Source organism: Eleutherodactylus coqui, chromosome 3 (genome assembly GCF_035609145.1).
Source record: "Eleutherodactylus coqui strain aEleCoq1 chromosome 3, aEleCoq1.hap1, whole genome shotgun sequence".
In the NCBI taxonomy this organism is placed as follows: Eukaryota; Metazoa; Chordata; class Amphibia; order Anura; family Eleutherodactylidae; genus Eleutherodactylus; species Eleutherodactylus coqui.
In genome coordinates, this window is record NC_089839.1 from 77,475,431 (window position 1) to 77,488,626 (window position 13,196).

Genomic DNA, 13,196 nt, shown 5'->3' on the forward strand with positions numbered 1-13,196 from the left:
TCTATGGGACAGTTTTGATGCCGAATGCCTCCCTGTGCCAGACACAAAAATATTTCCTACAGCACTTTTTTTTGAGCTATGGATACCAGAACGGTGCAAAAAGTGTACCAAAATAGTATCAGTTGTGTCCGAATCCAATGTAAAATCAAAAGCCAGACACAACTTATATATGGAATCAATGGCATGACTAAAGGCTTTGAGGCTCGGATGCAAAAGTTCAACATTAGGGGCCCCCCTACAACTTTCCTCTGCATTATTGGGTCTCTTTAGGAGCCCATTGATGCAACACTTGCAGCTAGAATCTTAAAATATTAGACAGAGGAAGCCCTAATATAAAATCTATACCATGGCCCCCCAACCATGCATATGCCATGGTGTTTTCTTATATCATAGAGGGGCCTTTGGGACCCCTAAGGTTCCAGGGCCCAGCAGAGACTGTTACCTCTGCAGCCCCTATAGCTACACCCTTGTATGGAACCCTATCCTTCCATTAACAAAAGCTTGTATATTCCTCTATTTTAACTATGCTTACAGCAGATAGATCTGAAAATAATGTTACTTATTAAGGCAACAGATTTCTGTTTGCTCTGTACCCTATTAGAACATATTAAGGACACCATCGAGAGAGTTCACTACATTGGACCAACTTACATTAACCAGAAAGCAGAGCCACTCTGGCAGACCTGGTATGTCCATGCATCTCATGGATGGCTTTTCACGTAAATGGCCTGCATGTACAGTAATACTCCATTTCCCTTGGGGTGACCAGTTTCTGAAGCCTGACATGTACTGATCAGTTAATTTTCACGCTGCCTTCAATATAAAAATGTTAGCACTCAACACTATGCTAATACTATATGCTATACTTATAATAATGATAGTAATACCTCAAAGAAAGAGAGATTAATCTGTGGGATGCTCCATCATAACAGCTTGTAATGTCAAAATCAAAAATGGAATTTATGCCCATGATACTAGCCGATGCCGGTTAGAAAGGAGTTTTCTACCCCTAAAATTGCTTTATTTATGCACAAAATTTTGCAAGAAAAAGTAAAGTATTTACCTTTCAAATATTGTGTCTCCCCTGTCTGCTGATCTTTAGGTTTCATTTAATTTTTGTGTTTGCGGACCCTGGCATCTGTCCCATGGGTGACAGGGAATATACAGGAGTGTGTTATGTGCACTTCAGAGAGGAAGTAGGAAGTGGTGGGATGTGAACTCCTGTCCAGTTGTAGATTATGCATAGGCTATACAAAAGTTTGGAGAAGTTGAAAGAAGTTATCGATCCTGCCCCAACTGGGGTCTGCCTGCACAGCTTTGCTGTAAGAACACACAGAAGACCAACACCATAAGTATACCGTTGAACCAGTGCCGTGTCACCTACCCACTTAACGAAGAAAGACGGCTGTGTGAGTAAAAGGTTCTGTTCGCATCTGCATCTTGGAGTCACTGGTCAGTATGTGGTCGCAGTCTGTTTGCCCAATCACAACACTGTTGGTGATGCCCTAATTGGTTGGTGACCACCCTACGCTATTGGGTTCTCCCAAGATGAGCCACCGTGCAGAGACCTACCCTTGCAATAGTCTCCTAGCTGCCCGCCCATTTCTGTATCCCTCTTTATAACTGTGCCAATCAATTACTGCGGTGATGATATTATTAAGGCTCTGTTCAGATCCTTCAGTGCAAATTCAGCATAAAAACCTGGAAAAAATGGCATTAAATAAATGCCAAATCCAGGTGAACCCCATTTAGTCAATGGTATCTGTTGAACATCGTTTGTGCCTATCATCTGCCAGATCCAGTCCCTACAGTGATGGAGGTGAGCAATAGAAGCACACATCTCTCTGCAAAGTTCATTAGCCAGCCGCTGAAAGACAACCGATTACCTGTGTACACCAGACGATAATTAATCAATTAGCGACTATTTTTAGGTGAACAGAAACAAAAAGACTAGTGACCAGTGAACGAATGATTTCTTCTCACCCTGTTGGTGTCCGTGTTTACAATATCGCTTGCAATATTTGATCAATTGAGCAATTTTTCGAATAATAGATGCTCACACTCAAAGCCCCCATAGAAGTCAATGGGGATGCGCAAATGCGTGCAAAATACGTTAGAAGATGCATGAAGCACTGTGTAATTACGCAGAAAAGAGAACACCTCTAAGACTCATTAGGGCCGGCTCACACAAGCGTATGCGTATAATATAGCATTTCACCACTGTGAGCCGGCGATGAGCAGATATATCGCTGCGCAGGGCAGCAATTTTGCACTGCGTATGACAGCTTATCTCTTGCATGCCGTCATGCATAGTCTGACATTTCTTTTTTTTTCAATTTTGCACTCTGTCTAGCCACATTGCATATAAACATCGCACATGTGCAATATAATTGCATATGTACAGCGTCTATTACGTGCCCATAAAACGCTGTAAAATAGAACATGCTGCATTCTTTTTTATGTGCGTATCATACGTACTAAAAAACAGCTAGTTTAAGTGGGTCAATGAAAATCAATGTACTTTCATTGACTCCGTTCACCACGTGAATTACGCTCATGTCAACCTGCCCTTAGACTAATTAGCCATTTCAATCAGTGTGTTTTTTGTTTGCTACGCGTAAATGAGCATGCACAAAAAGTACAGTAAAATATGCTGATGCGCATGCAAAAAAAGCATGGTTCATTCCGTAAATACGCAGCGTTCAGGCGTGACCAAAAATGCTTATGCTCATGTGAAAGGGTCCTAAAGGTGAGACTTCACTGCAGTGAGCAGCAACTGGCTGCTGTGGTCTCATGTGGCATGAACCTTCCCAGACAATATGCCATCATGCAGAGATGACCTCAGGGTGGACAAGTGCTCAGGGTGATCAGTGAGTGGAACAGGTTACCACGGGAGGTGGTGAGTTCGCCTTCAATGGAAGTGTGCAAACAAAGGCTGGACAAATATCTGTCTGGGATGATTTAGTGATCCTGCACTGAGCAGGGGGTTGGACCCGATGACCCAGGAGGTCCCTTCCAACTCTACCATTCTATGATTTTATAAACTCCACATTGGAATAGCATAAGTCTATTGTTTGCATATGAAACATTTATAAGGGGTATTAAAACAGAAGTTATAGAGACCAACTGATGTACTGAATCTATACGTTTGCCGTTTTGAGGTGAGAAAATGCGTAACCCCATGATGAACAATAAAAAAACATGGATATTACATCTATAAAAAGTGTTTAGAATTGTTTTATTATTTTGTAAGAAAATGAAATGTCCTCCATGTCCACTATAACATCAATATAGCATCACTCGGAAATAATTAACGTACAGAGTATATGTGAGAATAGTATACACAGTAGCTGGGACCTAACTGCTACTCTACATCCATGTCACGGAAAACACATCAGCGGCCTCTGTGCTTGCTTGAGCTGTCCCTCCCAATTAGTGTTACAGGAACCGTCTATAGATGAGCAAACAGTACATTCATTAGCCCTTGGAAGCTATTGTCACTGTCCTATACCCTCTCCGGACCAATCAGTCTCGTAAAATCCCCGTAGAACATATTAGCCAAAGCTGACGAGAGAGAAGAAAAATCCCCGAACATTAAATGCAACTCATGCTGATAAACAGCAGAAATTAATGACTAGACATTTAAAGAATTTACTGAGATGATGCTGCCGTGTGTATTTCATACATGACTGATTATGTTGTGCGTGATCAAATGGCTGCAATCAATACAATAATGCAAAGAGCAACGTAAAAGACATGCTCCGCGGCAAATTTATCTCATTCTCTTCTTTGCAACAAAAAAATGGCACATAATTTAGAAGCTAGGCAGAGGTAGTATTCTCCGAACGAGGCCTAATGACGAGTTCTGGGAAGCCTGTGCGTTCATCCATCTCCCGAGTGAATTGAAGGTCATGGAGCTCTCCAATCACTATTTCAGCAGTAGTGAAGACTTCCAGATTCCCCATAGCATGTCCACCGATGGTCTTCCCGTCCTTGTCCGACAGGGAGATGTGGAGATGCGCGACTTCATTTAATGTACCTACCAAAGAAACTATTTCCAATCTCTCTTTTAAATGTATTATCTGAAAGACAAAAGTAATGGATGCAGTTATATATGTGATATGTACGATGCCAGGGGGAAAAATGGTGGTCTGGATTTATGGAAATGTCAAAAGCGTCAATTATTCAGGAATGGCAATCTAGTCAATTTGCAATCTAGTCAAATCCGCTACCTGCGGATTTTGATGCAGAATTGAAAATTACTTAAGACCTGCCTGCAATTCGGCATCAAAATCCACAGTAATGGCTCCGGCAAACAAGAAGGAAGTTTAAAGATTCGTGAGAGCGTGACATAGGTGCACTCTGAATGGAGCGCTATCACATCCTCTCACGAGCTGATCCAGACTCCTTGCCGGGCCTGTTCACATCGCCGTGGGACACACCAGCTCATGTTTGAACAGGCGGGGCAGCCTAATTAATAGGCTGGCCAGCCTACATAGTCCCAGGTGTAATCGATCTTCCTCAAGAAATTGCACTGTTCAGTGCGTGATTTTGTGCAGACAGGGAGCCTTGGGTGCACAAAAATGAGCAAGTGGGTATTTTGTCGCCCAATGGAAATGCGGGCGCAAAAACACTCCATGGGAGGGAACCCATTGAAATCAATAGGTTCTTTTTGTTTGCACAAGCGAAAATCACCCAAGTGAAGTAGCCCTTAAATCTGTGGATTCTGCAGCTGCAGATTCGGCTGCATCCTGCGTCGTAATTCCATCTCACGTGAAAACTCCGTAAGGGAATTCTGCCATAGCACACAAAATTGGTAATGGCTTAATTCTGCCGGCAATTCTGCATCAAAATCCGCATTTAGATATGTGGATTTTGGTGCAGATTCCTGCAGTCGCAAATCCTGCTGCATGCTGCAAACAATTACGTTCCGTGTGAAAAGTCCCTAAATGTTCAAACAGTGTGGGGGGTTTAGGCCAGAGAAACATGACTTTTTGGAAAACTGCATTTAATGCTGCTGACTGTACCTCAGACACAGGGGCCTATAGTATGTAATAGTCCCACTTTACACAGCAGGATACATTGTAGGATAAAGGAATTTGATATATATGACTTTAAAAGCTAATACGACAGGGTAGTATTCTTACAATCGAACAAAAGAAGGCCCCACAATTACATATTATATTTCCCTGTTAAAGAACAGAAAAAGACAAAAATAATAAAAGAATTGTAAGAAAATGCTCCTACATCTAGATATTGCTGTTACACTATTGTTATGGTGCCACCATGTGTTCAGCACTGGTGACAGTTTGCTTCTAGAGCATTGACTCCTATTGGCTGGGTTGCACAGTAGCAGGGATCACTCTGGTGTCTGTGCAAAAGGATCCGGACCTGCGGATGAGCTGCTGGGTGTAGTATATATGCGCACTTGCACTGAGCACGGTACCTGGGCCTTAGGAGAATGACATAAAAAATAGCTTCAAGCAGTATAACAAATAAGTAATGGAAATATCTACACAGAGGAGCATCTGCAAAGAGACTGCAACTGAAAAAGTATCCATGATCAAACAGAAAAGTCATATGTAAAGGGAGCTATCCCAGAAAAAAAGGTCCCAAGAGCTATAAACTACAGTACTATTTTTAACTATTGTGTACTGCTACCACCCAAAAGCATACCTTCTTCAAGTTTTTATTCCTTCTTCTCTCTCCCCATAAGCGCCACAGCTAATCTGTGCTATTGCGGGTGCACTAGTGGGCTGCTGGTCAATGTCATATGACCAATTTCTCTGTCTTTGCCTACACCTCCCAAAACCCATCTGACAGCTGTATATGTATGTATATATATATATATATATATATATATATATATATATATACATATATATATATATATATACACAGCTGTCAGAGGGGTTTTGGGACCCTTCTCCCCATTTAAGGAAAAAAAATGACTTCTTGACTCTGGCAGTCTGAATAATTCCTGGATCACCGACCCTTCTGAAGTAATCAGTGCCATCACCCCATCTGCAGTCAGAGAGTTCCAAAGTCTCACTGCTCTTACAGTAAAAAAAACACCTTTTATGTCGGTGTAGTAGCCTTCTCTCCTCCTTCAGTTGTAGAGGGCGCCCCCTTGTTACAGTCACAGGCCTGGGTATAAATAGATGATGGGAGACATCTCTGTATTGTCCCCTGATATATTTATACATAGTTATGATGTCATAAGTCACCCCTCGGCCATCTTTTTTATAAAGTGAATAACCCCAGTTTTGATAACTTCTCTAGGTATTGTAGTCTGCCCATTAATTTTATTACTTTAGTTGCGCACCTTTGTACCCGCTCAAGCTCTGATATATCCTTCTTGATTACCAATGCCCAAAACTGTCCACAATGTTCCATGTGTGGTCTGACCAGTGACTTGAAAAGAGGAAGAACAATGTTTTCTCCATGTGCCCCTTGACCTCTTTTGATGCACCTGATGATCCTATTTGCCTTGGCAGCAGCTGCCTGACATTGGTTGCTCCAGTTAAGTTTACAGTTAACTAAAACTCCCAAGTACTTTACCATGTCAGTTTTGCCCAGTGGTTTCCCATTCAGTGTATAATAGTGATATATATTTCCTCTGCCCATGTGCATAACCTTACATTTACCGGTGTTAAACCTCCTTTGCAACTTTTCTGCCCAAGTCCCCAACTGAACCAGATCCATTTTCAGCTATGTACTGTCCTCTCTTCTGTTAATTTGCATAATATTGTATAATCTCCAAATATTAATATTTTACAGTTACCAGATATTAAGATATCTAAGCACCAATCCAGTGGGACAGACCCTGTCACTATTAAGTCCTTAAATCTAAGAAACAACAGTCTGTCTATCACATTACTTAATTCCCTCAGAATCTGGGGGGGGGGGGGTATTATCAGAACCCAGCAATTTGTCTATTTTAATCTTTTTAAGACAGGTCTGTACTTCTTCCTTGTTTAAACTGGTCACATTTAGTGGGGAGTTTACTTTATTACTCTGCATCTCATCTGACAATTTCTACTCCTCTGAGTATTTAATAGATTTGCTTTCTTCTCATCACCTTCTACAATTTTTCCTCAACTATTTCTTAAAGGGCCAACACTTTCAGTATTATTTTTTTACTATTGGAGGTGTTTGGAATATATATACTACAATTAAGGTTCATTGACCAGCTGGGGAAAGCATCTTTCTGCCAACCCATCAAACCCCACACTGCAGAAAGATGTTTACATGTCAGTACCTAGTGCCAAATAATAGGGCGCATATGCTGGCACACCGATCATATGTGAGATGACAGTACAGACCTGCTTCCTTATCATGGCTGCTACAATAAGATTCACCTTCTTTTCTATTATCAATAATTGGCAGTTGTGGTACTTAAAACGGTGCTCAGGAATGAATAGAAACAAATTATGCCATAACTATAAATCTATAGGTCGCTCATCTTCTCTGTATGACACCCCCACACAAAACATGGCCCTTCTTCCAAGGAAATAATAGAGAAATTAGAGACATGAAGGTAGCTCTCTTATCTTCCAGTGCTGTGCTATTGTTATTCTATACAGCAGTCGGAGCTTAGAAGGCAAATGTATGCCTGGTAATTGTTACTGTGCTAGGAGAGGTAACTCCTCTGTGACATAAGAAATACCCTACATATTTTACCATTTTAGCATTGCCAATGTGTTTAATTAAAGATTATATCAAATTAAAGATGACAGGATACCTTCAGGGGAAAATGCATCTCAGCCTCTGCATTTCTTGAGAAAGCTAGAACGAACAGATTTTAGCAACAGCTTGTAGTTTGGCACCTAAGTCTTATAATTACATAATTAGGAACAGTACACTTCTCTTGAAACACTCCACGGCCATCTTGCTATATCTATGCATGACTTAAACTGAGCCCGTACATCATTGGACCTGTCAGATACCTCATTGGTATTCTGCGCATCTGAATTAGCCAGTCTAAGTGTTGCTTTGGTGACGCTGCCCACACAAGTAATAACAAACGGCGCTCTTAGATTCTTCTCCTGCACAAATTTAAACAATGATGTGACTATTTCTTCTCCTGGTCCCAACCGCAGGGCATAAACTGAAAGAGAGCTTGGTCCTTCCTGCGAGAGAGAGGGGGAAAAAAACAGATAATTGTTTGTGTTTCACAGAAGATGGGTATGACACGGGCATATCACAGCAGCTAATTAGATTTCTTCCAACAGCACAATGTGATTCTGGCACAATGATGCAGATTTTCTCACACATTTTGCTTTTCCCTACATTAAAAATATTATATAAGGAATCATATAACAGAATATTTTACATGTTACTAAACCTTTGTTCGGTCCACATAAGTATATTAGAAGATAACTTAAAGGGGTGGTACCAGAATTAACTTTAATTATCTATCAGTAGGATAAGTGGAAGTATGATCAGTGGTAGGACCGCCACCTATCCCAAGAATGGGCATCCTGTTTCCCCCATCCTCCTCATTTTGGGCTCATTACACTGCCACTAGTGAAGAGGAGATAGGTTGGAGTGAAGGTCATGAATGTGATGTGCCACTTCATTCATTTTTAATGGGACCACCAGAGATTGCCAGTGCTCTGCAATTTCCTTCAGCCCTATTAAAATGAATGGAGTGGCAGCCGTACTTGTGGAGACATTGCTCCTTCCAATGTGACGTCACGGCAGTTGGTAGAAGCATCAACTCAGTGACGAGAAGAGGGAGCCATAAGTCCCCCGTTGCTGAGGATCTCAGTGATGAGACCTCCACCAATCAGAATTTCTCACCTATCCACAGTGGGCCAGCATATCTTAAAAGTTGGACAAACGTGAAATTTACGAATTTAATGGTGAAAATTGGTAGTTTTACAAATTCGGGGATGCTGAATAAAAATCCGATTAGTTTGTTATAATCTTACAGATCTAGTTATGTTATAATCTTATGGAAATATACTACGAAAAATTACACAATGCTTAATGTTCAGTACTGACAAATAAGTATTTGGTGCATTGTTTGGTACATTTGAACATTCGTCATTATCGGAGAAAGTATATTATAACTCGGTATTATGCAAGCATCAGCAGAAATAAGTTACAGTATCATTTTCTATACATATGAAGGGTTATTATAATAAAAGATATAAAGCTGGACTAGGCCAGACTAATTCTGTAGGTCCAGTGCAAAAACAAGTATCCATATTTAGAGAGCTCTTATTTTTAGGGCCACTTACCCCTCTTTTTAAAAACTGATCATTTGAATAGCAAACTAATAAGCAGAATTCTGAAATCCATCCCTTAATTAACTATTTTTAGTAATCACTTCTTATATAAAACATAAATAACCGTATTATGCAGAGATCGTGCAAAACGAAGAATAAAAACAGCGAATTCACAATCCAAAATATAATAACAAGATGCGACTTCAAACGATTCCATCAGACGAGTGACGATCGGGAAAAAAAACCTGACTCTACCCATCGGAACCGACTATTCCCTCATCTTTATTAACACGCAGTTATGAGCGCCATTTATGAAACTTGATTTTTTTTTTTGACTTTTGACCACTGTTATAGGAATTCTGGCACACAGTGCTATCCTATGGATAGGTGATAAAAGTTAATTCTGGTACAACCCTTATAACCCTTATAACCCTTGTGTGATACCAGTTTTAAAGTGCGGGACTGTAATGAACAAGGCTGGGGTCAAATAGACCCTATTGTACCACACGGGGGTTAAATGGGATAACGCCTGCCCATATGCCCTATTAAAGCATATTGTGTTGAATGAGGGTGTCTGCTTCTTGGGACACTCCTTCATGAGCCAGAATGGAGAGACACTAACAAGCAGTTGCTCTCGCTGTAGCCAACCATTTATTCATTATATGGGCCACCATTTATTATAAGGACCACTATGTAATATTACCATTTAAGTGTAGTGACTAGAGACGAGCAAACATACTCGGTAAGGCCGATTTCGCAATCGAGCACCGCGATTTTCGAGTACGTCTCTACTCGGGTGAAAAGTAGTCGGGGGCGCTGTGGGTGAGCGGGGGGTTGCAGAGGGGAGTGGGGGGAGAGGGAGAGAGAGAGAGATCCTCCCTGTTCCGCACTGCTACCCCCCGCTCCACCACGCCACGCCCCGCCCCACAGCGCCCCCGAGTACTTTTCACCCGAGTAGTGAAGTACTCGAAAATCGCGGTGCTCGATTGCGAAATCGGCCTTACCGAGTATGTTCGCTCATCTCTAGTAGTGACCATTATAGGGTGAATGAATAATAAAGCCTGCCTATTGTCACTGCGGCTCTCTTATCAAAGAGGTTATTTTTAATAAGACAGCCCCTTTAAAGGAGTGATTTGAACAAGCTAATCCCTGCCCATATGATCCACAAATAGTAATCAGAGCTGAGGGATGCTAAGAAAGACCAACTCCTGGCACGTATAACAACTCCAATTCTAAAAACGTTGTGCAAAATGTAAATTAATAGAGATAAAAAAGAAGGTAATGATTTGGAAACTATATTTTATTCACAACAGAACATAGAACACATATCAGGAGGTGAAAGTGAGACATTTTTCCATTTCATTTTAAAGAACTAACTAATTTAGAAATTGATGGCAGCAACACATCTCACAAAATATTCAGACAGGGTTAACAATAGCCTGGAAACGTAAGTGGGACTATTGAAAAACATTTGGAGGGTCAATTTTCTACTAAGTCACATAGATGTGTATAAAAAGAGTATGTTAGAGAGGCAGGGTTTCTCAGAATATCCCACCATCCACAGTACATAATATCATAAAAGATTCAGAGAATCTGGAGAAATTAATGTACACAAGGGACAAGGTCGTCAGTCAATATTGGATGCTCGACATCTACAGGTCCTCAGGTGTTACCATATTAAAAACAGGCATGATTCTGTAATGTAAGGTTCGGCTGCCGGCGCGGGTGACAGGTGAGTTGCGGCAGTGAGCAGGGGGAGCAGAGGGGGAGAGAGGGAGAGATAGATCTCCCTTTCGTTCCTCCCTGCTCTCCCCCACGGCTCCTCGCCCGCCACCGGCAGCTGAACTTTTCTCTCGAGCGGGCAGGTACTCTCTAAGGGCAATGCTCGCTCGCTCGGTTTCTCAGAATATCCCACCATCCACAGTACATAATATCATAAAAGATTCAGAGAATCTGGAGAAATTAATGTACACAAGGGACAAGGTCGTCAGTCAATATTGGATGCTCGAGATCTACAGGTCCTCAGGTGTTACCATATTAAAATCAGGCATGATTCTGTAATGCAAGGTTCGGCTGCTGGCGCGGGTGACAGGTGAGTTGCGACAGTGAGCAGGGGGAGCAGAGGGGGAGAGAGGGAGAGATAGATCTCCCTTTCGTTCCTCCCTGCTCTCCCCCACGGCTCCCCGCCCGCCGCCGGCAGCTGAACTTTTCTCTCGAGCGGGCAGGTACTCTCTAAGGGCAATGCTCGCTCGAGCAATTACCCTTAGCGAGTATGCTTGCTCATCACTAGTCCAGACCTTTCACTAGTAGAAAATATTTGGCACATTATGAAATCAAAATCCAGCAAAGATAACCGAGGACTGTTGAGTGGCGAGAATCCTACATCAGACAGGAATGGGACAACATTCCTCTCCCAAAACTCCAGCAATTGGACTCCTGGGAAAAGGAGAGAGGTAACTACTGCATATTTTGTTATTTTATCACATTCACAGTCATGTAACATTTTTTTTTACTTGGACAACTCCTTTAAGTCAGAATGAGAATTAACCCTTTTCAATCCCCTGTCTGACGTCTGAAGACATTATGATTTAAGGCTGTATAGCTCCGATGTTGGAAGACGCCCGTCAGGGTTCTCTTACTGCATATTGCCAGCCTCTCTGCTGTCGGAGCCTATCCAACATGTCACCTCATTCAGTACTGGCTTTAGCCAGCATATAGCACTGTTGTATAATGGCAGAAAAAGAGTAAGCCTCCTAGGAAAACCAGGATACAAATTAGATTGGAAAGGGTTAAGTTTCCAGAAGATATTACTGTCAGCATAGGAAACATACTTTTAACAAAAGAACACAACTGATGGGCATGTTGCATAAAAAATACACTTTTTATCTACACTGCAATAACAGAAAGATTTACTAATACTGTCTAAGGCCTTAGTCACACGGGCGTTTTTTCGCGCGATTTGCGGATCGCATGACGGATGCGCATCCGCAAATCGTGTGACCGTGGCCAAAAAAATCGCCCGAAAAATCTGCTCCTAGCCGCGTTTCATTAGAAACGGGCTGGAGCTGTCCAGCGCATTGAATTCAATGGAGCCGGCAATACAGCCAGCTCCATTGAAAGCAATGGGCTGCCGGCGAGCGCAGGATGAATTGTCGGGAAGGGCTTAAATATATAAGCCCTTCCCTGCAATTCATCCAGAAAAGTGTATTGCCGGCTCCATTGAATTCAATGGGCAAACATCGTTCTTCTCTGCCACAGCTGTTACAGCTGTGGCAGAGAAGAATGATTTGTCTTCTATATGTTCTCAATGGGGTCGGCGCTGCTGCCGCCGGCCCCATTGAGCGCATATAGAGAAGAGAACAGGAATCGCAGATCGCAGATAGGTGCGATCTGCGATTTCTGTTCTATAATTTATTGGACGAGCGCATAAAAAGCGCTCATGTGTCCGATACCATTGCAAAGCAATGGTTTTAAAAAATCGCCGGACGCATGCGCATGCGCAAATCGCGCGAAAAAACGCCCGTCTGACTAAGGCCTAATAGTTAGCCAGTGCAAACATAGACTAGACAGTCTTGAAATGTGCCAGATTTATCACAGTAGCTTTGCTGTATGATACATTTGTTCAATCTTTAGTGTCTAGTCTAGCTATGTAGCAGCTATTAGTTAGCTTTATTTACACCAAAAATTGTGCCAAAATGTGGCGCAAATTTTAGTGCACAATGGTGCATTTAAGCCACACCTTCTTTTATGTAAAACTACCAGTTTCTTAGGTGTGATGTAAAATATATCCAAAAGTGCCTAAAGCACTTTGTAAATGTAGTACAAAGCATGTTTGACAGATTTCCGGGGCAATTTGAGCAAGAAAACTGTTGATTATTTTGGTAGTAAGTCTGCCCCAGTATACTTTGTTAAGAAAATACTTTTGTTTTAATTATTCAATCAAATATTCTTTACGTATAT

The 13,196-nt window shown here is 41.7% G+C and overlaps 1 protein-coding gene across 1 annotated transcript in view; it reads right to left on the reverse strand.

Annotated features, from left to right (window-relative positions):
• Nucleotides 1-3,219: 3,219 nt before the first annotated feature.
• The window catches only part of LOC136619766 (bifunctional protein GlmU-like), an 86,195-nt gene continuing 76,218 nt past the window's right edge, over nucleotides 3,220-13,196 (reverse strand). The window contains exons 3-4 of the mRNA XM_066594533.1: nucleotides 7,950-8,132; nucleotides 3,220-4,082 (exon numbers count right to left, since the gene is read on the reverse strand). Of these exons, the coding sequence (XP_066450630.1) occupies nucleotides 3,822-4,082; nucleotides 7,950-8,132 (444 nt within the window). The 3' untranslated portion in view covers nucleotides 3,220-3,821. The remainder of the gene's footprint in view (nucleotides 4,083-7,949; nucleotides 8,133-13,196) is intronic.